At 40.0% G+C, this 26,595-nt stretch overlaps 1 protein-coding gene across 3 annotated transcripts in view; it reads left to right on the top strand.

The window, feature by feature from the left end:
• The window catches only part of GMDS (GDP-mannose 4,6-dehydratase), a 305,873-nt gene extending 279,836 nt beyond the window's left edge, over positions 1-26,037 (top strand). For all 3 annotated transcript variants that reach the window (XM_058175110.1, XM_058175109.1, XM_058175108.1), the window contains 2 exons: positions 24,769-24,837; positions 25,622-26,037. In XM_058175110.1, coding sequence (XP_058031093.1) covers positions 24,769-24,837; positions 25,622-25,684 — 132 coding nt within the window. In that variant the 3' untranslated portion in view covers positions 25,685-26,037. The remainder of the gene's footprint in view (positions 1-24,768; positions 24,838-25,621) is intronic.
• The last annotated feature ends 558 nt before the right edge of the window (positions 26,038-26,595 follow it).

The raw sequence follows: 26,595 nt of genomic DNA, 5'->3' as shown, positions 1-26,595 counted from the left end.
CGATAATTAGCCAAAATAGCTTGGTCCAAAGAGGGCTTCTTAAGGAGGGGTCTCACCACCGCCTCTTTCAAGGCGGCAGGGAAAACCCCATCCAACAAAGAAGCGTTGATAATCCTCTGGAGCCAGCCTCATGTCACCGCCTGAGTGGCCAGTACCAGCCAGGAAGGGCACGGGTCCAGTAAACATGTCGTGCCGTGAAGCCTCCCCAACAACCTGTCCACGTCCTCGGAAGCCACAGGGTCAAACTCATCCCAAATGTGCTCAACAAGACATGCCTCCTCTCCCTCGCTTGGATCATCCCAAATTCGGTCCAGACCGTCCCTCAGCTGAGCGATTTTATCGTATAGATAACCACTAAACTCCTCGGCTCGTCCCTGCAAAGGGTCATCCCGCACCTCCTGATGTAGGAGAGGCGGGTCACCCAAACAGGGCGGCCAGGCGGTTATCTGCCGGCGTAATGAGGGTGGAGGCATAGGGCGCCTCGCTTCCCTCATTGCCACTAGGTAGGTCCTAGTATAGGTCTAACTAGTGTCCGATCAACCGGAGCGACTGGACCTCCAGGTGCTCTCTAGGCGTCTTCTCCGGCGTTTCATCTCCCTCAGCCCCTCGGAGAACCAAGGGGCCGGACGAGATCTACGCCGGGTCAGAGGCCGCAAAGGCGCGACACGATCCAGGGCCCCGGCCGCGGCCTGCTCCCAGGCCACGACCAGTTCCTCAGTCGTGCCGTGGGCCAGATCCTCAGGGAATGGCCCAAGCTCCGTCTGGAACCTCTCAGGGTCCATCAGGCGCCTGGGACGGAACCACCGTATAGGTTCCGTCTCCCTGCGGTGGTGAATAGCGGTTCGGAAGTCTAGGCGAAGGAGAAAATGATCCGACCATGACATTGGTTCTGTTACTAAATCATCTAATACCAGATCATTTAACCACTGTCCAGAGATATAAATCAGATCTAGCATGCCTCCCCCTGTGTGCGTAGGGCCATCATTTACTCGAATCAGGTCCAGGGCCGTCATGGAAGCCTGGAACTCCCGAGCTGCCGTCGATGACAGCCCAACTGATGGCAAGTTGAAATCCCCCATAACTATAAGTTTGGGGGTCTCAACCGCCACAGCAGCCAGTACCTCCAACAGCTCGGGCAGGGCTGTGGTCACGCAGCAAGGAGCCAGGTACGCGATCACCAAGCCCAACTGATTCCTATAGCCCCAGCGCACACAGAGGGATTCGCAGCCGGCAATCTGAGGAACAGTGGTCTCCCTCGGCTCTAGATCTTCCTTAATAACAACCGCCACCCCCCCACCCCTACCTTGGACTCTCGGCTGATGAAATGCTCGGAAGCCTGGAGGGCACATCTCAACAAGGGGGACCCCCCCCTCAGGGCCCAACCAGGTCTCCGTAATGCCCATGAGGTCCGCGGACCCCCCCTGAATAAGGTCACAAATCAGGGGAGCCTTATTAACCACGGACCGGGCATTACATAACATCAGCCGAAGGTCCAAGCTCTGAGGATCATGGCCACCCGAGGAACGGGTAGGGACTGAGGGGCCGGAGCACGTGATCGCTCTCAGACATCGAGCACGTGCCCCCATAACTCGATACGGCCCCTCCCCCCCGCCATATCTGCCTCTCCCACTTACCGTACAGATCGAACAGCCCTCTAAACCTGGAACGTCCTCCCCCCCTGCCTTCAGACAAGATGGCGTAATGTCGCGAACTAGCACAGGGGCTGGATCCCTCCCCGACGGGTCCTCCCCCCCACCCGTCAAATCCCTCCCCCCCCTTAAAAAACCCTTATTTAAAAAACTATTTAAAAAACCCCACAAATTCTTCTTAGCCGCATGCCACCTCTCTGGGTCCCAAGACCCTTCGTTAAGGTAGGCCCTCGATAGCTTGGAGGGCCATTCCTGCGAGGCGGGGGAACCTCGCAGTCGTAGTAGTTCGGCAAATGAATATCTCATGGAGAGATAGTCCCAAAAGTCGTGGCAAAATGTCCATCCTTAGCCGTCAAGATGTACGCCGTCCATGCCTCCACCCCTAAGTCGGCAGATTATCCTCTGGACCCAATATGGCCCCACATGCCGCTCTGCTGCTGTAAAAAATTGTCCAAGCCAACCACCTCTCCGTCGCTGATGGAAAAAAATAGCTCAAAGAGAGGTGAACTGCTGATGACGGTTGCGGTATGTTGGCAGGTCATAACAAAAGTCAGAGTAGGGGAGAAAGCGATGTTCCAGTCCATGACCATGAAGGGGGGGGGAGGGGGGGAGGGGGCGCTGTTCATGCCCATACGAGTCCCGTCCCAGCACCAAAACTTAATAGCAACCCGAACACCCGGTGTCCAGCATACCACCATTAACATCCTCCATTGGTGTTCGGGCGCCTCAGCCATTGTTAGTGTCCTTTGTTGATGTCCAATTGGTATCTGTGGCCACAACGGCCCAAAAGCTGCTGATTCATGCCGGGCGTCTCCGCAGACCCCCCCCAACATGGCCGCCGCCGTTCACTGCCTAAGGGCAAACTCCGGCTCCGTGCTCAGCAGCCGAGAGTTCAATGAGGCCCGAAGACCTCGCTCTCGGTGGCCGAGAGGATGACAAGACCGGGGCCCGAAGACAAGCAGCTGGGCGAGCGGCTAAACGGCATCGTAGCCGAGGACTTCCAGCCGCTGTTCAACCCCCCCCAACATGGCCGCCGCCATTCGCTGCCGGAAAACAAACTCCGACTCCGGCTCTGTACTCGGCAGCCGAGAGTTCAAAGAGGCCCGAGGACCTCGCTCCCGGTGGCCGAGAAGATGACAAGACCGGAGCCCGAAGACAAGCAGCTGGGCGAGCGGCTGAACGGCATCGTGGCCAAGGACTTCCAGCCGCCGACTCCACAAGATTTCAGGAAGCCACCATAACGCGCATGCGCAGAAGAAAATCAAAATCAAATTATCAAAGATAATCACTTTACTACTGTATTTTAACAATGTGATTATTCTGTAATTATGGAGTTTTAACATTTTGCTGCAGTTTGTCATCTCATGTATCTCTATCACATAGTAGTGGCATATCAGCATGATTTCTAATTTAAAATTTTGCAGTGAAATATTTTTGTATTTGAACTAACAAAAAGTTACTGTAAATGCCATTAATCATTATTTATACCTAAATACCAGGAATTTCAATTAGTTTTGTAATTTTTGAGGCTGAGTATAAAACATCTTCTAGATGTTTTATTTATGCATCTAAATACATGCAAAAACATGTAAATACATAGAAGAAAGCATGACTGGAAAATGCAGAGCTATAGAGCATAACACCGAGAAGAAGTAACCATGAGTGTTATGATTGTTGGGTGCTTGCTTTACAAGAAGGAAGGAACCATGGGAAAGCAAAGATTTTTAGAGAAAGTGGGGTCTACAAATAAGGAAATCCTAGAGATCTGATTATCTGGCAACTTTTGGGGTAGGTAGGGAGGTAAGTCCTTGTCCCTGCACATGGGTTTATTTCTAGTGTTTAGCACTTTTGGAAGAGCAGACTTGGGGAAGCCCCTTGAGAAGGAGTTGGAATGTTGAGCTAATCAGGGCACATCCCTGATTGAAGATAAAAGGTTGGGATTTCTCTAGGTTGTAATTCCCTTGTTAGGATGTGCTGTGAGGTGATGAGGCTTCCATCCATTGTTCTAGATGGGACTGCAGGGGGCTTTGCCTAGAGGAAGGAAGGATCAAATGGGGTTCTTTTAGGATTAGACAGTGAGGGGACATGAAGGAAAAGGATGCAGCCTCCATTTTATTTGCTAAATTTATTTTCTCCACAAGATCTCTGCATTCATAGCAAAAGCTGAGTAGATTTGATGAATCATATCAATATGGAAGATACCAGGTACCAGAATACTTAGTATTCTGATCTCCCTCTCCCAGTTTGGTCCTAGTATAATCTTAGAAAAGAAAGAAGACATATGTGTATTAATATGCTCAGTCAAAAAGGTTCACCACACTAGATAAATCTATTTTTGCCTAAAAAATCATTATAAACTCAAGCAGTTAACAGAATAACTTTATTGGTGCTGCTGTTTTTTCCTCTTTCTTGACTATTTGAGATTTTTTTTTCTGCCTTACTTTCTTTAAAATCAAAATAATATCAAAGATATATATCTGTACCAAGAGAAGTGAATTATCATTTATCATTCGTTTGTTTAATTTGTATCCTGCCTTTATTATTTTTATAAATACCTCAAGGCAGCAAACATACTTAATACTTCTTCCTCCTCCTATTTTTCCCACAACAACAGCCCTGTGAGGTGTGGTAGGCTGAGAGAGAGAGACTGGCTCAAAGTCACCCAGATGGTTTTCATGGCTGTAGTGAGACTAGAACTCATGATCTCCTGCTTTCCAGCCTGGTGCCTTAACCCCTAGACCAACTTTTTCCCCCCTGGTTTTTAACTATATATGTGGATCATATATCACTAGGTAAGAAGTAAGCACTGAAAACATAGAAATGAGCAATCTTTGGAAGGGTCAGGCACTGAATATTGGTAGAGGCAGGCAGAATTACATAGTGAGAGGGTTGGTCATGTTCTTAATAAAGATCTTAACTTTTTCAATGTTACTGAAAACATATGACTTTAATTACCAAAGTAAGCAATTCCAAAAACAGGTCCTACTGGAAACCAAGCTGTCTTTCTGTTTTGCTGTTTATTGAGAAAAACATTGCAATATCAAATATCCATCAAGGATCTCATCTGCAAAAAATAACTATCTTTTAATAGTTTGAAAAATCAATTTGGTTCTCAGTCTTTAAATCATGCCTTAAACCTTGGCAGCAAACCACAGAACTTAATGATGGTTTCCTGTATTTTGTTAAAACTCATTCTGATAATCAGTGGCCCATATTAAACAGTGGTTTGTGGCTCTGTTGAGTTAAACAATTATTTGAGTTATTTTTACATGGTCCAATTTTCATTATGGCTCACTGCAGAAGAGGTTTATTATTAAAAAAAAACATATGCCACTAACATATAAATCATCTTCACAACAGCCCAAATTAACATTTGCTTATTCTAGAAATTTGCAATATTCCAGCTACTGTAAATTGGATTCGTATATTGTGTGGTTTAGTTGTACATCTGGGCAGGGTGTATGTAACCAGATTTAGGAAGTGATGGATGCTTCTTTGAGAGAGAGTGTAGAACTGTCTTGAAGGAAATACAAGTAAAAGCCTGCTCTTGATCGAGCCTTTTTAGGCAATAATGAGCCAATCCTCAGCCTTCTTCTTTGGAAAAAGTATTAAAGAACTACTGAGGCTTTGACAACAGGGAATCTTAGACCAAAGGTCTCCAACCTTGGCAACTTTAAGACTTGTGGACTTTGCTGGCTGAGGAATTCTGGGAGTTGAAGTCCACAAGTCTTAAAGTTGCCAAGGATGGAGACCCCTGTTTTAGACTGAACACATTTTCTAGGTTTCGGGCCCAGCAAGGGATGAAGGGCGCAATGGACACTTTGGTAGATTATTTTTGTTATGACTTACTTTCCTCCTGGTTTTTCTAGACCTTTCTTTGGTGCTCGCTATCATCAATGATTACACTGCTCTGTACCCTTGAAGGCTGGGAATTGACGCTACCATTTTACCATTTTCTAGGTTGGTGCCCATGGTAGAAGAGCATTTGAGTTGTTGTTGCTATAAATTCCTCTGATTCTGAGAAGAATCTGGCAGGCTCTTGTCTGCAACTGAGGAGGCTTCAAGCTGTAAATGATCCCCTTGTAAATGATGAATCGGACTCAGCACAGATGTATACAAATTCAGGGAGCCAGGAGTCCGAGTATGATTTTGGGAGAGTGCCAAACACTATAAACTAAAGAAGGTTGAGCGATACAGATAGCTGGTCTTCACGAACTCCTTTAATTAGGAGCCTTGGTTATATAACAAGTGTCTTTCAAACCTACTTCTCTTGAAAGAAGCAAGTCTCATGTTTCCTGATACGTATTGCTGTCACTACCAAGTTCTTCTTTCCTTCCTTTGCCCTATGATCAGAGTTTCTGATTGACTTTTGGATGGCTTTCATAGAAACTGATCAGTGGTGGGTTTCAAATTTTTTTACTACCAGTTCTGTGGATGTGGCTTGGTAGGCGTGGCTACCAAGGATATTGGGGGAAGGATATTGGAAAATCTCCATTCCCTCCCCACTCCAGGGGCAGGGGAAGGATACTGCAAAATCCCCATTTCCTCCTGATCAGCTGGGACTTGGGAGGCAGAGAATAGATGGAGGCAGGGCCAGCCAGAATTTTTACTACCGGTTCTCCGAACTACTCAAAATATCTGCTGCCGGTTCTCCAGAACTGGTCAGAACCTGCTGAAACCCACCTTTGAAACTGATGGTTCTGGACCCATTGACTGTTTTTGGACAACCTGACTTTCCTGCCTTCAGAATCTTCAGGCTAGAAATCTTATGGTACAGATACAGCAAGAAACTTTTCATTGATTTCTCCAACCTCTGTTCAGATATAACAGCCTGTGCTTATCTCTGCTTTAGCTACTGTCAGAAGATCTGTAATTCAACAAATCTTACTTTCTGTTTTTATCAATCTAAGACTTGCATCGGGGAGGATAAGGTTCAATACGGGCTGCTGCAAGATTTAGTTCTCTTCCCCTTTTATTTATTGTCTACATCAGGGGTCTCCAAATTTGTCAACTTTAAGACTTGTGGACTCAGCTTTGCTGAGCTGAGGAATTCTGGGAGTTGAAGTCCACAAGTCTTAAAGTTGCTAAGTTTGGAGACCCCTGGTTTACATGAAAGCTCTGGGAGAGGTTTTTCTTTAGTGATGTATCATCAATTCCATCATGGCACACAGTGACCAGTGACTAGTCACACTTGCTGCAGAAGTTAAATTTTAATTTTAAATTTAAATTTAATTTAATTTAAATTTTAAATTTAAATTTAAATTAAATTTTAATTTTAATTTTCAGCCTTTTTGTAATTTGCTATGTTTTAAATGTTGGTTTTAATTGTATATATCCTGTGTTTTAACTTTGGCTGTACACCGCCCTGAGTCCTTCGGGAGAAGGGCGGTATAAAAATTTAATAAATAATAAAATAATAATAAATAATAATAAGTTCTAACCTGGTGCTACAAAATGGAATGACTCAGGGGTGAAATGTAAAATTTGTTACTACCGGTTCTGTGGGTGCGGCTTGGTGTGTGTGTGGGGGGGTAATGTGCCCAACTTTTTTTTTTAACTTTTAAAAGCATTTTTTCTACAACCTCTTTGGCCAAAGGGGTTGTAAAAAAATGCTTTTAAAAGCCTGTGATGATCAGGCAACTCAGCTGGGATCGCCAGAGGGGAAAAAAGCTTTTAAAGGTTCTGACGATCCCAGCAGAGTTGCCTGATCACCAGAACCTTTTAAAAGCATTTCTTTTACAACCTCTTTGGCCGATTGCTGGGATCGCCGGAGGAGCCTTTTAAAAGCTTTTTTTTTACAACCTCTTCCGCCGAAGAGGTTGTAGGAAAAATGCTGTTAAAGGGTTCTGACGATCCCAGCTGAGCCGCACGATCAGCAGAGGCTTTTTTTTTTTACTTTTAAAATCATTTTTTCAGTGTAAGAAAAAATGCTTTTAAAAATAAAAAAAAATCTCTGATGATTGTGCGGCTTAGCTAGGCATGGCGGGGCGGGTGCTGGGATTTTTGCTATTGGTTCTGTGAACCACCTGCTGCCATCGCTACCAGATCGGGCGATCCGGTCCAAACCGGGAGCATTTCAACCCTGGAATGACTGCTTCTTGTTAATAGAACTGGTTCTGTTGCAGTTCCAGTGTTGGCTTTGGATGGAGCTGCACTCCTTTTAAAGGAGCAGGTCTAAAATTTTTGGGTTCTTCTGTAATCACATCTTCTCTAGACCAGCTTGTATAATAGGCTGTGGCCACTGGCACCTTCACTCAACTTCAATTTGTACACCAACTATAAACCTACTTGGATCAGGTGCCCTGACAACAGTACTAATGCCTTCATCACCTCATGCCTAGACAATGCACTGGACAATGGAGTTGGCCCTGCAAATGATTTGGCAACTTCAGCAGACTCAAAAGTGCAGCATCTGCTAAATAGATATGACAGATTCAGCCATGTAACAGCTATGCTGTAGTCCTGAGTCATGACACGAATTGCTGATTTAATTTCAGATCCAATTTGAAAAGCTGGTTATTATTTTTGATATGGCTTGACTTGAGGTACTTGAAGGACTACATAACCCAACAAAATTGTATTGACTTGTGGGTTCTTCTACGGAGGGCTTCCTGAGGATTTCTACCCCATGTTCGATGAAGGGAATGAGATTCTTACAATCACTTCTATTGCTGTTTGAACACTCTCCAAAAGTAAAATAAGATCCCAAACATTCTTGCCTTTAGAAAGCTTTTCAAGATCTGGCTTTTCCACAGAATATTAAAGTGTCAATGGTAATGGGCTTTACCTGTAAACTGAACATTCCTCATTTTATGAACTGTGCTTTGCTTTGTGAACTTTCTTGAATCTAAAGAAGTAGGCAGTCTATCCATTTTTGTAATAAATAAATATCTGGGCATCTGTATTTCATCCAGTGGAAGCCTAATTTGTTTAATATACAATGTTAATATATCTCAAGGGGTAGCTAGCCTCAAATTATCTTATTATCTGTAAGGGGAGAACATGAAATGTAAGTAAATAGAATATCTCCCCCACATTCAGCCAGCACACGCTGTTTAAAAATAGAATGCTTCAGTGTTGCTGATTCTTCTGGATCTGAATTAAGCTTGGCAATTACATCAGAATCATTTGGAAATGGTAGTTTTTCTCTCTTTTTTCTGATATGACCTTTCACTTTGCCGCAGGGAGAATTAATCAAGACATTTTTAACAGTGGATCAAAAATGTCTTTTCCAGTTAAAAGTCCTTGAGCTTAGAAGTTCATGAAGAGAATAAAGTAGCACCAGTACTCATTTCACTTAGCCCTGATACTTGCTTTGGTTGTCATGTATTTATTATAATATTTGGATGTTGCCTTCTTTAATCAAAAATATATTTATAGTTAACAGATTTTCTGTAGCCTTTGAAAGCTTTAAATGTAATTAAGCCATTTAGGCATATAAAATATTTTCATTTAGTGATAATGGCCTGAAAACTAAGTGGAATATATAGATATTTTAATAATATGTATTTGTGAGTGTATCCTTGAGCCAGGCTGCAAGAGTTCTTACTAATTAAATTGTTTTAGCAGATGTAGCTCTACCAGTTCATTTATAAAACCTAAACAATAAAGCAGATTCCCTTTTGACTGTCCAGCACCTCCATATTAAATATGTATAGAGGTACAGATGTGTCTGAGGAGCAGTAGGTGCTGTGTTGCACTGCTGTAATTCCAGCATAGTATATTTTGATTTCATATGTCATTGGAACGAACACAGACTACAAAGCCGCAATATCTTTCACGTGGCCCAAAAAAGGTTGCGAAAAAGAAAGCAAAAAGAAGTTGGAAAGTACATAGATCTTCCCTGTTCCACGAGGCATGAGTGTCCATGAGGACATAGGCCGGAAAGCTGGACTTCAAATTAGAAAATTAAACTTAGAAAAATTCAAATGCCAAAGCCCTTTAATCAGAAGTTAAGATCAAGATACTGCAAGACATCTGTGTCAAGCTGAGAAAAAAGGTTGTAATTGATTTAAGAAAGAGGAGACGGGTAAACAGAAAAGGAAAGAGCATTGGTAAATGCCCGCAGTCTTTCTGAATCACACCTATAACCATCTACATTTATTTTTTGCCCAATAAAGACTACAATACAGGACAGCTAAAAAAGACATAACAGGCTAATTGGAATAATCAGTTCCTTGTCATTCATCTTTAGCTTTTGGCAGTCTGTGGTTTAGAAACATCCTGAACATGGCTACACATGCCTTGATAATCTTGACTAATTCTAACTTGCATTCCTGTGCACTGCGAATTAGTCTAGCTCTTTTTGAATTGAAGCAACGGTGTTGCTTAAGTGGTTAGAGCTTGTTATGAATGGACTCATTTTCTAACATTGACTGTCAAGTTTAAATGCTCACCACCTCTAAACAGAAGGACTCACATAGATCCTTACTACGTAAGCATCGCTTTTCTAGAATCAGGAATAATGAATTGTTGGAACTTTCAAAATTTCAGTGCTTGGATGATGTAGAAAAGGTGTTTAAATGCTGTAGTGCAGGGTTTTTCAAACTTGACAACTTTTAAGACATGTGGATTTCAGCTCCTAGAATTCCTGAGAGTTGAAATCCATACATCTCGAAGTTGCCAAGTTCGAAAAACCCGTGGACTAAATCCACAAAACTACAGTATATATAAATGTCATTTTGCACTATTATCCTATTGCAGTGAAATTCACAAAAATGGCTGCATATACCCAATATAAATCACAATTTCAGATTAGCATGTTAGAATACTGAAACCTATATTAAAAAATGAAGGCACGAAGTAAATTGAGAGAACTGGCACTCCAGTTTGATATAAGGAGAAAGGAAACAAGGAAACCAAGGGCAAATAGATGTTTTTGAAAGAACTTTCTCAGGGTATGAATTAAGTACTAAAACCTGCTCAAGAAAAGAGTAGACTGATATATTCTGGATGTCTATGTAAGATAACCAAGCAAAAGTGGGTGCAAAATTATAATTGAGTGAGAATTTTACACCCCAAAGTTCATATTCAATCTCTGGTGTTATAGGTTTAACATTTTGGGTTAAAATTACCAATCCTTTAATGCTGTCTTTAGATTGTGGGAATCATAGCTAAACCCATGCTGTTTAAGGGTTGTTCTTCTTGTATCACTCACAGTGAGTTAATATCCTGTGAAAGACTTTATATCTCGCATATAGTATAACCATTATTATCAGTGGTGATAATGAACCGATTTACTACCGGTTCGCTGGCTGCGTGCATCCATGCGCAGTACGCACTACACACCAAATGCAAGTTGCACGCACACACGGTACACGCCAAAAGGAGGCTTGGGGTAAGTAGAACGGGGATGGGGGAGGTGATCAGCTGTGGCACACGATCTTTTTTTTACTTTTAAAAGCATTTTTTTACAACCTATTCAGCCAACTACGTTGTAAAAAAACTGCTTTTAAAAGTAAAAAGGAATTATTCCCTGTTGTCCTAACTCAGCTAGGTTCAAGAGTAACCAGCAATGCATTTCATGCTACTAATATATTCCTTCCAAACTGAGTTTCAACTTAACCAGAGCTGACCAGCCTTTATACTTGGATATTAGTCAGGCCAGTTGTGCTAAAATATGAAATACTGGGTCAGAATTCTATTCGGACTATTATTTATTTGGAATGTCACATCTACAGAATGGTAAGCAAAAGAATTCTCTTGGGGGCGAAAGGTGCACCAAGATTGCAAAAGCAGTGCTGGGAAGACACATTTTGCTATAAACAAGCACCTGCAAAAGGTTATTCTTTGGAGTGTCCTACTTGGACTCACGTATTAAAGCTGTCATCAAAGTAGATCTGATTATTTTGCACATGGCTTTCCTGAAAGGATGTTATGATTTTCTCGATGTTTGGTGGCTGGTGATAAATTAAGCTTTTATGATGTCATGTGAAAGGCCACTGCTTGGATTTCCTCTTCTGTAGAGCGTGCTGAGGGATACATTTAGAGACCTGCTTCAAACACAAAACTGCCCAAGCTCCTTTTTAACTCTTTCGTTAACCTTTCGTTTGAGAGTCTCCTGCCAGAGTAAATAGATTAACATAGATTAGACACAGATCATAAAAGATAGTCTCTGGTTTTGTTTTGGATCCTCTGTCTTACTTAAAACTGCTGGATGAAGGAAAACTATGATTTACTCCCCCGCTTTTGAAAATATAAAAGCCTATGATGCTGAAAACCATTTTCCTAGGTAAAGCAGACAAATTCCTTTCTGTCTGGAAAAAAGAATATTAAAAAAAGAAAGAAATAGAATTAATTTAAACATTGTACATTAGGATTTTTTAAAAAAAGTTCAAATTGGGAAAGGGAAATACTTCCAAGAATCAAGCCCTAGTTTCAGGTCATACTAGACAAGCTTCAACCCATTGGGTCAAAATTTCACAGATATTTGCTTACCTAAACGGAAAAACAAAATGTCAGCAGGTCGGCAAAAAATCAGTGGGAGTAATTTTTTGACTTCTGTCAGCTTCCCCATACAGTTTCCTTATTTATTTATTTATTTATTTATTTATTTAATTCGATTTTTATACCGCCCTTCTCCCGAAGGACTCAGGGCGTTGTACAGCCAAAAGTAAAAAACAAACAATACAATATACAATTTAAAATACAAATTAAAAAACTTATTTTATAATTGGCCTAAAAAACTTTAAAATATATAAAACTAAGACCCCATTAAAATTTGTAATAGAAAATTTAAAATCGATAAAATTTAAGCCAGCCCCGCGCGAATGAAAAGATGTGTCTTCAGTTCGCGGCGGAAGGTCCGAAGGTCAGGTATTTGGCGTAAACCCGGGAGAAGCTCGTTCCAGAGTGTGGGAGCCCCCACAGAGAAGGACCTTCCCCTGGGGGCCGCCAGCCGACATTGCTTGGCGGACGGCATCCTGAGAAGTCCCTCTCTGTGAGAGCGTACAGGTCAGTGGGAGGCATGCGGTAACAACAGGCAGTCCCGTAAGTACCCAGGCCCTAAGCCATGGAGCGCTTGTGGGAAACTATCAGTGAGCATCTGAAATCTTTCTCCCTCTGCCCATTTTCCTTTCTTACCTTCCTCCCCTCCCTCCCTTCCTCTCTCTTCCCCTTTCACTTCCCTCCCCAGCAGGCAGGTTAATGAGTGCTGCTGAGCAGAACACAATGAGGGAATGCATCATTTGCATGATGAAAATACAGAGAGATTGGTGCTCCATTTTTCTCTTGATTTTCTCCCTACAGGCTTCCCACAAGCAAAGGTTTTGTTAGTAGGAAGGTGACAAGGATCATCGGCTATGTATCAGTTCCTTCTGGATTCCCCCTCGTAGGAAGCTGTCAGGGAACATTGAAAACGAGGATCGTGTGTTTACGATTGGGTGTGGCAGTGTAGCAGCAGTTCTAAACTGCAGCAGCACAGGGTCAAAACCCCCAAATTTCATTCCCTCCAAAGCAACAGGTCTCAGCATTCTGCAAGTTAGCCCGTTTGTGATAAATTTGCTGACAACATTTTTGCCCTACAATGCAGCATTTCAACCAATGAAAGGTTGCAAAGTATCAAACACACGTGTTTTAATAATATATAGCTCAAAGGTGTCAAATAGGCGGCCCGTGGGACGGATGCATCACATACAGGCGACGCCCACCCCAGCGCCGTAAATGGGGAAAACGTCACGTGACAGCAACGTGATACGTCGAGTTTGACACCCGTGATATAAATAGTCCTCTTCCTCCATCAAAGGGTCTGTAATATTGAAAGGTAAAATTCAGCAATCCGTAAATCATACAAAAAATAAGGAAACCTAGTGGTTTTTTTTATTTAATTTTGTCATAACAGTATACATAAACATATATAAGTAAAGAATATGCATTAGCTATATCAATTTGATATAATAAAGGGAACAATAGGACAGGAACGGTAGGCACTTCTGTGCTCTTATGCACGCCCCTTATAATCCTTTTAGGAATGGGGTGAGGTCAATAGTAGACAGTTTTTGGTTGAAGATTTTGGGATTTTGAGTAGAGACTATGGAGTCAGGTAATGAGTTCCAAGCATTAACAACTCTGTTGCAGAAGTCATATTTTCTGCAATCAAGTTTGAAGCGGTTGACATTAAGCTTGAATCTATTTTTTGCTCTTGTAATATTGCGATTGAAGCTGAAGTAGTCATTTACAGGAAGGATATTACAATAGATGATTTTGTGTGTTAAACACAGGTCATGTCGAAGTCGACGGAGTTGTAAGTTTTCTAAAAAGAAGAAGGACTAGGGGAGACATGATAGCTGTGTTCCAATATCTCAGGGGCTGCCACAAAGAAGAGGGAGTCGGGCTGTTCTCCAAAGCACCTGAGGGTAGAACAAGAAGCAATGGGTGGAAACTGATCAAAGAAAGAAGCAACTTAGAACTAAGGAGAAATTTCCTGACAGTTAGAACAATTAATAAGTGGAATGACTTGCCTTCAGAAGTTGTAAATGCTCCAACACTGGAAATTTTTAAGAAAATGTTGGATAACCATCTGACTGAGATGGTGTAGGGTTTCCTGCCTGGGCAGGGGGTTGGACTAGAAGGCCTCCAAGGTCCCTTCCAACTCTGATGTTATGTTATGTTAATCCCAGGATTTCAAGCCTGGTGGCATAAGGTATTTTGTTGTTTTCGGAGGAGTGAAGAACTCTTCTAGTAAAATATTTCTGGACGCGTTCTATTGTATTTATGTCAGAGATTGCTCTAACACAGATTTAGGAAGGGTATGCAGTTTATACAAGGCCAATAATATTAACTTTGGTTTTTTGGTAATATTTTTTCAGATGGACTAATGAACATAATGCCCTATCGTACAAGATTTCCCCCTCATCCTTCCCCCTTCACCATTGTTAGGCACTGATGTCCTCGGGTAGTCTCATTCAGGACAACCAGGCTTGTGACTATTCACCAGAAATGTCTGGGAAAAAATATTTCTCACTCTAGAAAGACATTGATACAAGTTATCCATATAAATCACAGCTTTGTGACTCTTTCTACATGTTTTAAAGTACTTGCGACCTTCAAAAACGGGCTATTTTATGTGTTTGAGTCTTCTAACAGACAAAGTTTTATGAGTACTGTGAGAACAGTTCAGTGACATCATTTATCATCTATTGAAAACTTCAGAATCTGACATTTATCATTGACAAAGTGCAGTGTCATGGGAAGGACGTTGGAGATTCATAAGACCATGGGGCTAAATTACCCCCAAAGTTAGGCAGGATAAGGCATGAAGGTGTATGGGGAATATTTTTTAAATTCCAATAAATACGGGGATTAGAAATAATATTAGATAGAGAGCTGCCTCTTCCCAGGAACAGACTTATGGTGTGCCAATTCATACTTCCTTTGAGCCACTTGGAAATCAGTTCAAGAGGACTTCACCTCCCAATTCAGAGTTGAAAAACCATAAAGATTGGCTGTCCAGAAGTGATAGTTAAGCTATATCAGAAAACAGAGAAGCAAAAGAGACAATGCGGCAGTCATGTAGAAAGTCTGGTTAGATGCCATCATACCAAACCAAGTGAAGCTATGGTGTCATCATGCATAAATGTTGGTATGTCAACTCAGAATTGAATAAATAGGAAGTCTATGAGAGAGATGGAAAGCACTTACGTAATTGTTTATAAACCTTAGAAATACAAGTAGTCCTCAACTTACAATAGTTCATTTAGCAACAGTTCAAAGTTACACCACTGAAAAATGTGACTTATGACCAGTGGTGGTGTTGTGTCTTGTCCGCTCTCACCGCAGCCGGGGTCTGCTTATCTGCTCCCGAACACGGAGGAATGTATGCCTCCCGGCCCCAGTCCTGGCTCCATGCCCAGACAAGCTGCAGAGGAGGGGGCACCTCCTGGTCCCAGCCCTGGCTCCATGCCCAAGCAGGCTGCAGAGGAGGGAGCATCCCCCGGCCCCAGCCCTGGCTCCATGCCCAGGCAAACGGAGCAGCTAGACCTCTCCCCCTCCTCCACAGCATGTGAGCCTGAGGAAAGTTTACTTCCAACAGCTGATTGGAGTGACCCTCGCATCAGAAGATTGGATAGGCGGAGGCAACAGAAGGAAGGGAGGGGCAGGCCTTAATGAGTGCTGAGTCATGGAGCCACACCCCATGGCCTATATAAAGGATCTGCTTTCTGGCAGTTTCTGAGTCAGGCAAAGTCGAACTTATCTTGCTGAAGTCACTTACTGGTCTCCTGCCTGCTCTGAGGACTTTGCTAGGACTTTGGGCAGAGCTGCAGAGGCAAGCCTGATTCGGATTTCCCTGACCCGGCCGTCAGCGGAGGAGTGGGACACGACAGGTGGGATTCAAATAATTTAACAACCGGTTCTCTGCCCTAATGATTTCTTCCAACAACCAGTTCACCAAACTGCTCAGAAAGTTAACAACCAGTTCTCCCGAACTGTTGCGAACTGGCTGAATCCCACCACTGCTTATGACTGTTTTTCACAGTTACGACCTTCGCAGCATCCCCATGGTCATGTGATCAAAATTCAAATGCTTGTCAACTGGTTCACATTTATGACCGTTGCCACGTCCCAAGGTGACGTGGTCACCATTTACGACGTTCTGACAAGCAGAGTCAGTGGGGAAGCCAGATTCACTGGGTTACTAACATATTAACTGCAGTGATTCACTTAACAACTGTGACAAGGAAGGTCATAAAATGAGGCAAAACTCACTTAATAAATGTCTTACTTAACAACAGAGATTTCGGGTTCAATTGTGGTCGTAAATCGAGGACTCCCTATACACTGTTCTGTTCTTGCTTTTTTTGCTTTGCTTTAGGATTTCAAATGAATCCTTCTGATACTTCAAGTTTGCTGGTACTGGTGTACCTTATGATAAAGGACTTAGGTCTGCTTTACACCATACATTTTAATGAGAACAAATCACTACAAATTGATTTCACAGATCAGCTCCATGGACTTAATATGTTTGAATAAATGAATGCATGAGAGAGAATTATGAGCAGACCCCAACTGCCAGAGGTTCTTTGTAGTGGTAAAATGGCTAATTGTTCTCATATGCCAGCTTTAAAAAAATGTGCTGAATTTAGAGAACTAACAAAAATAAAGCTATGTTATGGTGACTTGAAATAAAAGTGTATTGCAATAAAGTTCCACATTGAGAAGATTATCCCACTAGAATATCTGTAAAGGGAAAAAAGGTTAAACCAACTTATGCCTCATCTATACTGGGAATACAAGTATGATTTCAGAGTGATTTTCGTCTTTTTTTCTCCTTTCTACTGTAACGCAGAAGGGGAAACAGTCTAATGGGCTAATCCGAACCCTGTTGAAATTAACATTGACTTTCGGCGTCTCTGGCTTAACCTTCCCCCAGGAGGGTTATCTCAATAACGGACCATTTTTGGCAAGTGAGGCAGTCAAATAATTTTGCCTGTATTTACATTGTCAGCCATGTGATTTGGTTGACATAAGCAAACCGATAAGGCCTGCATATGCTTTATGTCCTTGTGTTGATTAACTTGCGCACTGTTTCCATTAAAGCAATTAAGCACCATATTACACAGCACGCAGGGCCCGCTCCCGCTGTTTTGTTCCATTTGCCCTTTTATCTCCATGGTCATTGTGCTTGTCAGAGCCCAACGCTGATGGACTCTTTCCCCCACCCCTCCACCCTCCACCCCAGGTTGAGCTAAAGTATTGTTTTCACACTGACGGTATTTCTCTCTCGGTTCCCCCTCCTGATAGACAATGCCACCAGCCCCAACTTCCTGGACAAACCAGACAGTTTGCTGTTTTCTTCTTGTCTCTTATCACCCCCTGTCACTGAAGCAGAGCTCTGGATTCAGCTTCATTTTGTGCTGATATCCTGCAGTACGGTGGGAAATGTATAGCCACGGCTGTTCATTATCTTTATCATCAGCCTTTTTTTTCTGTTTATTACTTCTTGGGGTCCATGTTTTTTTTTGCTTTTTGAAGGCATTAGATGGAAGAATAACAGGCAGGTTTTTAATGGAACAGGGAGGAGACTTGGCTGAGATTTCTTGGTCTGTGACTGACAGATGTATCTTGGAAATGTTTCATTGGGTCTTATCCTAAGATGTGCTGAGTGTCAACAAACAACGAAAGCAATGGAGGACTTAAGAGCTCAGCACCTCTCAGGATCCACTCCTAGTGGAAGCCATCGGCGTTCTTTCCCCACACTACGCCATGTTTAAAGTTATTTATTTGTGTGCTTTTAAAGAATGCAAATGCTCGTTTGCTCACTTAAGGAAATGGCCTGCTAATTGCAAGGAAAAGCACTTCATGCTTGCGTTCAGTAGTAAATGCACGCATGAATTTCTCACTGTTCCTGACAATGCTGCCATAATAATAAAAACAACAATGCTAATTATTAGATATTGTTCCAAGTATTGGGGTTAACTGGTTTTTATAACCTTTAGAACAAATGTAGGCGAGGAACCAAATTTATGAGATTCTTCTATGTCAACTTTGCTGTCCTAAAAATACAAAGAAATTAAAGCTGAATGTAATTCATAGATACCTCCCTCAAATTTATAAAGATATCTAGCCTCTATTATTGTTAATGTTTGTCTTGTAAGTTAAAATGTATTGAGGAAGTTTGTAGTCCTCTATATCTGAAGACAAAGTCATCAGTCTTCCACCTCATTCTATACTGACTTTCTTGGTTTTCCCTTCATGTTATGCCATTAACTCCTCCTTCATATATTGGTTTTACAATTTCATCATTCATTCATTCATTCATTTTGCATAGCCGCCCATGTCAATAAGGGATATTTTGAATTATACTTCTTGTTTTATCATACAGTCTTGACATTTACTACAAATCATTTGTGGTCTTAATTAATTTCACAGCATCATCTGCATACAAAGTATACAATTCATATAACACTAACATCACCATCAGTATTCCTTAAATATTTATCATAAATGCTTTAAATAAACAAGGGGATATTTACTTACTTACTTACTTACTTACTACGGGCAGTTTACAAGAAAACATGAAACCTATAAAACAATTTTTAAAAATACAGCAATAAAAGAAGAAACCCCAAAAACAAAAAAGGCAAAACCGAGAAATAATGTACCAACTCCTTATATCCCCACTTACCAGTACTGTAAATCTTCTTAGTTTTTATATTTCTACCATTCCCTTTGATGAAGTTTGTAGTCTATAGAGGAACAATAACTACATTTTCCAATTGACAGCATGTGTAATATTTACACACACGTCAAGCAACTCACACAACCAGCAAACTTAATTTAGCATTTCTCCATTTATACCACATATAACTTCAGCATTACAATTTTTCAATATACAGCACAGCATTTGTTATTTTCTTCTTTCAATATCTTCTTGACATGAATATTAACAGAATTTATTTCACAACAGCACAACAGCATTAATGACATCCCCATATAAATCCTAAAATACTCCTTATTTTTTATTATTATTATTATTATTATTATTAATTATTATTTGAATTTATATCCCGCCCTTCTCCGAAGACTCAGGGCAGCTTACATTGTGTTAAGCAAAGTCTCATCCATTTGTATATTATATACAAAGTCAACTTTTATTGCCCCCAACAATCTGGGTCCTCATTTTATCTACCTTATAAAGGATGGAAGGCTGAGTCAACCTTGGGCCTGGTGGGACTTGAACTTGCATTAATTGCAAGCAGCTGTGTTAATAACAGACTGCATTAGTCTGTTGAGCCACCAGAGGCCCCCTTATAGTATTATCTCACTTTATTTTCATCCTAAATAATTTCGTTCGATTTTTCTTAATTCCACTCATTCTTCTGGGGTTCTGTGTTGGTCCTTTCTAGCTATTTATGAAATAATTGTTTATTTGTATAACAATTGTATATTGTTATAAAACATACAATTGTATATTGTATGTTGTATAACAATTTGTATAACAATTGCTAAATACATTTTGTCAGTATTTTGTCGTTTTAACTATTATTTGTCTCTGTGCAACCATCTTTTTTTGCCATATATACATTATACCAGGGGTCTCCAACCTTGGTCCCTTTAAGACTTGTGGACTTCAACTCCCAGAGTCCCTCAGCCAGCAAAGCTGGCTGAGGAACTCTGGGAGTTGAAGTCCACAAGTCTTAAAGGGACCAAGGTTGGAGACCCCTGCATTATACAATACTTTTATTCTCATCCTCCATCTTTTTTCCATATTTGCATGTTCCATTTTGCTCTGCAAAAGTAGTATCTTTACTAGTTTAGGTATTACTACTTTAGGTATTCACTACTTTAGGTATCTTTAGGTATTTTTTCATGCTGGACTCTCTTCCTGAAGTCATGCTGAAATAATTTCACACTAGTTCTTTCAAATTTCCTTTTCTTCCATGTCCATTTCTTTAAAGATCCATTTTTGATGCTATCAAATAATGATCTATCCCCCATTCAGAACCTTTTAGAATAGAATAGAATTTATTGGCCAAGTGTGATCGGACACACAAGGAATTTGTTTTGGTACATTATATCTGTCAAGCACAAACAATCAGATCCACGTGTCCAGAGTTCAGTTAACTGTTTTATTACTCAAACCCACCTTGAGCAATCTTCTCAGATTGAAGTTTGCACCTGGATAATAGATAAGGTTCAATGGCATTCAACGGGGATCATACTTTGCCTTCTTATGTCCACATAGGGATTCCAGACTAATTTCCCATTTGACACCTCCCTTTGGCTCAGACAGTCAGTCAGTCTCTTTCCAAGAATATCCTTCACTAATACCTTAATCTTTTAACATAAATAAGCCAATCATATTTTAATTAAGTCCTTTTCTATGTGTAGGTATGAATGGTGACATGTTTAAACCACATACACAAAATAAACTGGGAATTTTCTAAGCTGATGTCAACTAGTCAAGATTCTAATTCATTCTTGGGCTTCCAAATGACCCACTCACTTTTTCCCATAGTCTTTAATCTTGCTGTCCCTTATTCGTTCAAGTTACCTTATAACTTACCTAATTTAACCTTTTTATCAGAATGTTACTCGTGTAACATTTTAATCTATTCTTGATTCTTCCCTTATTGACATCCATTATGGATTCCTACTTTCAAAAGCAACCTAGATAAGTCCATTTATACCTTCAGGCATAGATCGTAATCCCTTCAATCATAATTTAATCTACATCTTCATTTCTCTATATGGATTCATCAACTCATTCTGAAAGTTCAGGCCACTTTTTTTCAGACTCATTCATTCGGTTGCATCCTTCTCTTCCTCACTGTTCCACAAACACACAAGCATACAGTATGTACCATGGTTGTTTTTTCTTTTACTTCATTTCATTCCATTCATGCTTTTTACTATTTAATCTTTTTATATATTCTTCTATGGTTGTCACCAGATGAGCCCATAGATATTAACTACTGTGACCCTTTATGGCACTGGTCCATCCATCAAAACTTTCACATAATGCTTTTCAATAAACTGGAAAAGATGTACAATAAACCACCAGCCTTAGTGGAGTCTAACAATTGCAACTTTTTATGCTAAAGGATGGACAATACCTATCAATATGTCACAAGAATAACAAAAGCTTCTTTTACCCCAACACTTTCAGAACACGGATCTCTAATCTAGTGATTCCCTTGCAAGGCAACATATTGCTATCCTCTTCCCATTTCCTAGCAGATACCTAGGATAGAAATACTATGTTTCTTTAACATATGAAACATTATTTTGTCCTCTCTCTAAATCCAAATAGGTGATATCTTAGGCAAACCCAAACTCATTTACAATCCACAGTAAGTAAAGTAGGACAAAAAAAAAACCTTATTAAGATCCAAATAAGCTGAAAAGGTGCTAGTCTTAAAGAAATTATACTCAACGGGGGTTATAAAAAGTTAGAAGGAATATTTCCTAAATTCGGAATAAGTAAACACCAAAACAAGTGTGATTTCATCTATCTTTAACACATTTCCTTGATGGTGCTATATTATTTTATTTGAAAAATTATTTGTGCTAAGATAAGACCTTTTAATTGTTCATGACACAACATATCATTGGTAACTGCAGTTGATATGTAACTTATTATAAAGTTATTATACATAACTTGCACATGTAATTATCCAGCAAGCATTAATCACATCCCATATAGTAATACCCATGTTTAAAGGGAGAAAGATATCCAGTTAAATGCTATACAGTGTGGTAAATATTTGATATATGTAGGAATATTTGATATATATAGGAATATAATGCTGAATACAAATCCACTTCATTTCTTCTTTAGCAGATCGTGCTACTGATTTTCTTAGTTCTTAAACATAGTTACAATAGAAAAGAATATCTGTAGCTCAAGGTTGAACTCTCTGAGCTTGTTCGTTTGCTTGCAGATGTTTCATTATCAAACTAGGTAATATCATCCCTGTGAGTGAGCATGGGGTTTGCTACCAATTAATAGTATATAGTTTATACAGTATACTATATATATTAGCTTGCTGTACCAGTTTTGATGGGAATGTGGTTTCCTTGATTGATTGGATGGAGCATTGTTTTCTACTTGGTTGTTTGTCTAATGTTAATCCCTGCATATCTGAAATTGACTAAGTAAATTCAGTTACCCTGTGTTTGCCTTTGCTGTTCTGTGAAATATAAATATATATATAACCTGCTTATGGGATTCCTACTTTGCCTGCTCCAGGAATCACGGTTTAAGTTTAAAACAACCAAACAAAGCCTGTTGTCCAATTCTAATAAATTCCTGGCCTTGTGCTATGAAACTTTCAAAGACTTTGGTAAAGAAAATAGAATTGGACAGTAATATGTTGCAGAGTGAAACCAGATTATTCACCTAGTGAGCTAAAATAAAGGTGACGATGACACCCAGAAGCAGCACTCAGGAAATAGAATATTTACATAGAAATTGTTTGCATTTTTCCCCCTCTGGTTTTCATTGCTTTTAAAGAAACATCCAGACCACACGCTGCATGATAGTTCTTCAGTGGGACGGAGAAAGTATTTTCTAAAAGTATAAAAATGAATTGCCATGCTTGTGTTCATGTTGAATACATGTAATTGCATGGCCTTTGACACTTAAACCTATGATTACAAAAAGGGAGGGGGGGGTTAAAAATGTCTCATTTGGTCAACTCCTGCTTTTACCTACGAGAGATCATATCACAGCTAAGTGAATTTAAGTCTGGGAGAGAGATTTGCACAGTCTGGCTGTTGGCTTTCAGCTCCCTCGTCAAGAGTTTACTTTTCCAGAAACAGGAACAAATTGTAACTCATATTTTAAGTTCACAGTGTAGATTTCTATTATTTTACAGGATATTTTTTTTTTTAAAAAAAAATAGGCTCATTTTACTCTGTATCATCATTATATTATTAATATTACATTTACCACACACATTTACCATCTGTCTGCCTGTCTGTCTTGATTTCCTTTATTTTATCAAAAAGCTGTGTTGAAGACAGGGTGACTTACTCCATACCAGAGTGCGCGGTTACTACAGGGTAGAATGTTTTTCTCCTCCCCTTCCTTGTATATTTTTACAGCCCACTGGCAGCAAAGAAAAAAAGCATTTATAGAAAAAACAAACAGTAACCTAGATTATGCTTTGAACTTTTGATTCCTGCAAGACTGCACTCCAGCAGAAGCGGAAGAGCAGCAGTGGCCATGTTTGACTTAGCCAGCTGACTTTTGATCATTTTTTTGCTTTCATGGACTCAACCTAAGAAATGTTCAGATCTGTCCAAGGCTGTAGGACTGCACCTTGGAGTAGATCTCATGGAGGCCAATCAGGCTTCCATGCGAGTAGACTTGGGTAGAATTCCATAGTTAAGAAAACAAAAGATCTGGCACAGAGTTCCAGTCTTCCCGAGAAATCGTTTGTAGGCTAAATAAGTAGCTATCTCATTTCACTTGAACAGCGTGAACAATGTAGCTGAGTAGTTTCTGCTCCCGGCTTTAGTTTTAAGCTGCACTTTTTAGAGAGCTGCATTTAGTTAGTTTTTCACTGCGTGAACTACTTGTAGAAATACAGCCCACAGGACTGCAATCCTTCCAATTTTATTTGCAAGCGATATGGGAAGATTTAAAAAAAAAAATCTTGCTGAGCTCAAAACTCAGCTGCAACCTATGGCTGTTGAACAGATGGAATGTGCCATTCTCCATTATTAAAATTAGTCTGCAAATGCAGTAATCTGATTGGCTTACAAGAAAGATGGTCCTTTGGTGGAATTGTTGCACGAATGCAGACATACAGTCTTAGGCATTTTTTATAAAAGAGGTCAAGATTTTCAAACACTTCTCTATAAATTTGAATTGAATGGAAACGCTTTAAGCATTTGAATTATGCTGTTTTCTTTGTTCTGTCATTACTAATATTTACAGGTAAAACTATAGGTTTATACAGGCAATACTGTCAATGATGAATATGAAATTCATATTAATTCATTTGGATTATTTTTTTGTACACGGTGGACCTCAATTAGGAAACATACAGCCCTCTGGCTGTGATGATTGTGTGGTTTTATCTGAGAAGAAACATAGCTCTGGGTTTGCTGTTTGATTTGTTTATTAATTAAAGCACGACAAAGTCAGAGTACAGGGCACTGATTTCTAGTAGTGTGAAAACCAAACTTTGGCGTGTATGATAACCTAAAATAAGATTTTTTTAAAAAAAATCAGTATTTGGTGATGTGCAATAATTTATTACAAAACAATACTTCAGTTGGTGCTGTAAAATTTGGAAAGATGGATTTCTAAGAATCACTAGTAGATTTATTTATTGGGTAAATTTATATAATAATCTGTGGGTGATTACAACGGTGGAACAAAATGGTGTTCTATAAATTTTTTCGTAATCCTCCTTCAGTATTTCAACATTCAACATAACCTGGAAAGGAATCAGGCAGACTTTCTTTAGTTGAGGCTTTCCTTTCATTTTGCTAAAGATGCAGTGTTAGTTCTCTTTCTCTCTGTGTGTGTGAGAGAGACAGAGACAGAGTGAGGGAGTGAGAGGCAAAGAGAAAGAGAGAGAGATTCAAGTGGTCTATGAACGGTGACAAAAAAAAAACACCCAAATTACTCTACAATGCCATTTGTTTCTTCTTTATTTTCCTGTAGGATTTTCTACAAGGTGATTGTACCAAAGCAAAGCAGAAACTCAATTGGAAACCTAGTGTCACTTTTGATGTAAGTTCTCTTTTTTCCCCCTCCCCATATGCTTTACTCTCTTTTTTCCCCCTCCATATGCTTTACTGGAGACCACTTTTAGGGGGAGGGAGGGAAAACAGTTTTACATTTGTAAATATCTAATTCAACAAAAACCAAAGTGATCTTGCAAATTCAAGAACACAGCAACGAGGCATCCAGCAATTCTCCAACTTCTGCTGTGATGAGACTAATCTAATTGTTCTAAGCAATCAGTGGATAGTAGCTGACCACAGGAATAAACATTTTGTAGGTTAAAGTGTACGTTGTACATTTTCCCAAGTACGTTTTGCCAGATTGAATATTACAACATTATGCTGCATTCCTAAAAAAAGAAACTCAGCTCTGAAAGGAAAGTGAAAGGGTATAATTCAACAAATGAAAAACAAATGTATATTCACGGCAAACAGTTATCAATCCAATTTTTAAAAAATTTATTTTTGGGTGTTTGCAATCATCAGTCCAAATTTTACCCACCATGGTGGCAAAAGGGTCTTAATCTAGTTACTGTCCAAGTAAGTGCTAAAACTATATCTAACTACATCCCTAATTCTCACCCTATGAATTTTGTGAATACCTTTCAGAAAGCACTTGGGGGTGCAATCCAATTAGGAGGGGAAAAATAAGTAGGGGAGCGGTTGTGGGAGGTTAAGGGGTTACAGATTTAATAGGCTTACTCTAAATAGTGAGTCAGACCATTTTCTCTAACTTAGCCTGAAAAGAGAATCTAACACTTGTTTATGTATGTGTCTTTCTCTTCTCACAGGAGCTGGTGAATGAGATGGTGAAAGCAGATGTGGAACTGATGAGAAATAACCCCAATGCGTGAATCTGCCCCTCTTTCTCTACTTGCTCCATCAGTTTTAACTGAAGCTCCAGGGACGAAGCCTAATGATGAATCATCCAGAAGACATTGTTGGATGTTGGTGGGGCTAGAGATGCTAAAGCTTCAATGGTGTTAGATGATTTGTTGCTGCCATTTATATTTCCTTCTGCTTTCTGCAATGGATCCCTTCTTCTCTTCTCTTCTCTTTCTTTTCCAAATTAGAATCCTTCATCATGCTTTTACATTCCTTTCTGAGGGGGAGTTTGAAGCAGAGAGGATTGTTTGCAGCATATAATCAAAAATTGATATTGTAATTTCAGAACATTTTCTTTTGATATTAAAAATATATTTCCATATATGGGTATGTAATGCTTTTCTCCATTTTGAATGGGAAGTTGTACAAAAATATACGGAAATGTTGTATATTGTTCCCAAAGTTAGGATACGTCTTTTACAAACACAACCTAAAAGAAAAATAAGTATTTTTGCAATATTCATTACTTCCCAATATATTCAGACTAAATTCTGAAGGATACCTTCAGATCAATACTCATTCAGAGCAAAGTCACACATGAACCATACACATTGCATACAATTTAAGCATCTATATATGCAAAGAGGAATTTGGAATATCACACTGAGGTTATTTGTTCAAGGAGCAAAGAAACATGAAGAGAGAATTTGCTTTGCCCCACTGTTAAGCCCATTGCCTTCCTGAAAAGTTTGCCCTTCCTGCAGTTGTATGTGGTAGGGAAATTTAAGGCAATTAGCACCTAATTAGTGCACATCTACATACCGGTATTGCTATATACACCCCATTCTGTTTCTGCTTGCTATAATTAGCCATGTAGTAGCCTAAAGCCACTACAAAGATGGGGCCTTAAGAAGGTTTTTTTAAAAAGGAGAGAGAAATC

Source organism: Ahaetulla prasina, chromosome 3, assembly GCF_028640845.1.
Source record: "Ahaetulla prasina isolate Xishuangbanna chromosome 3, ASM2864084v1, whole genome shotgun sequence".
NCBI classification, from domain to species: domain Eukaryota; kingdom Metazoa; phylum Chordata; class Lepidosauria; order Squamata; family Colubridae; genus Ahaetulla; species Ahaetulla prasina.
This window is presented reverse-complemented; position numbering and strand designations above follow the sequence as displayed.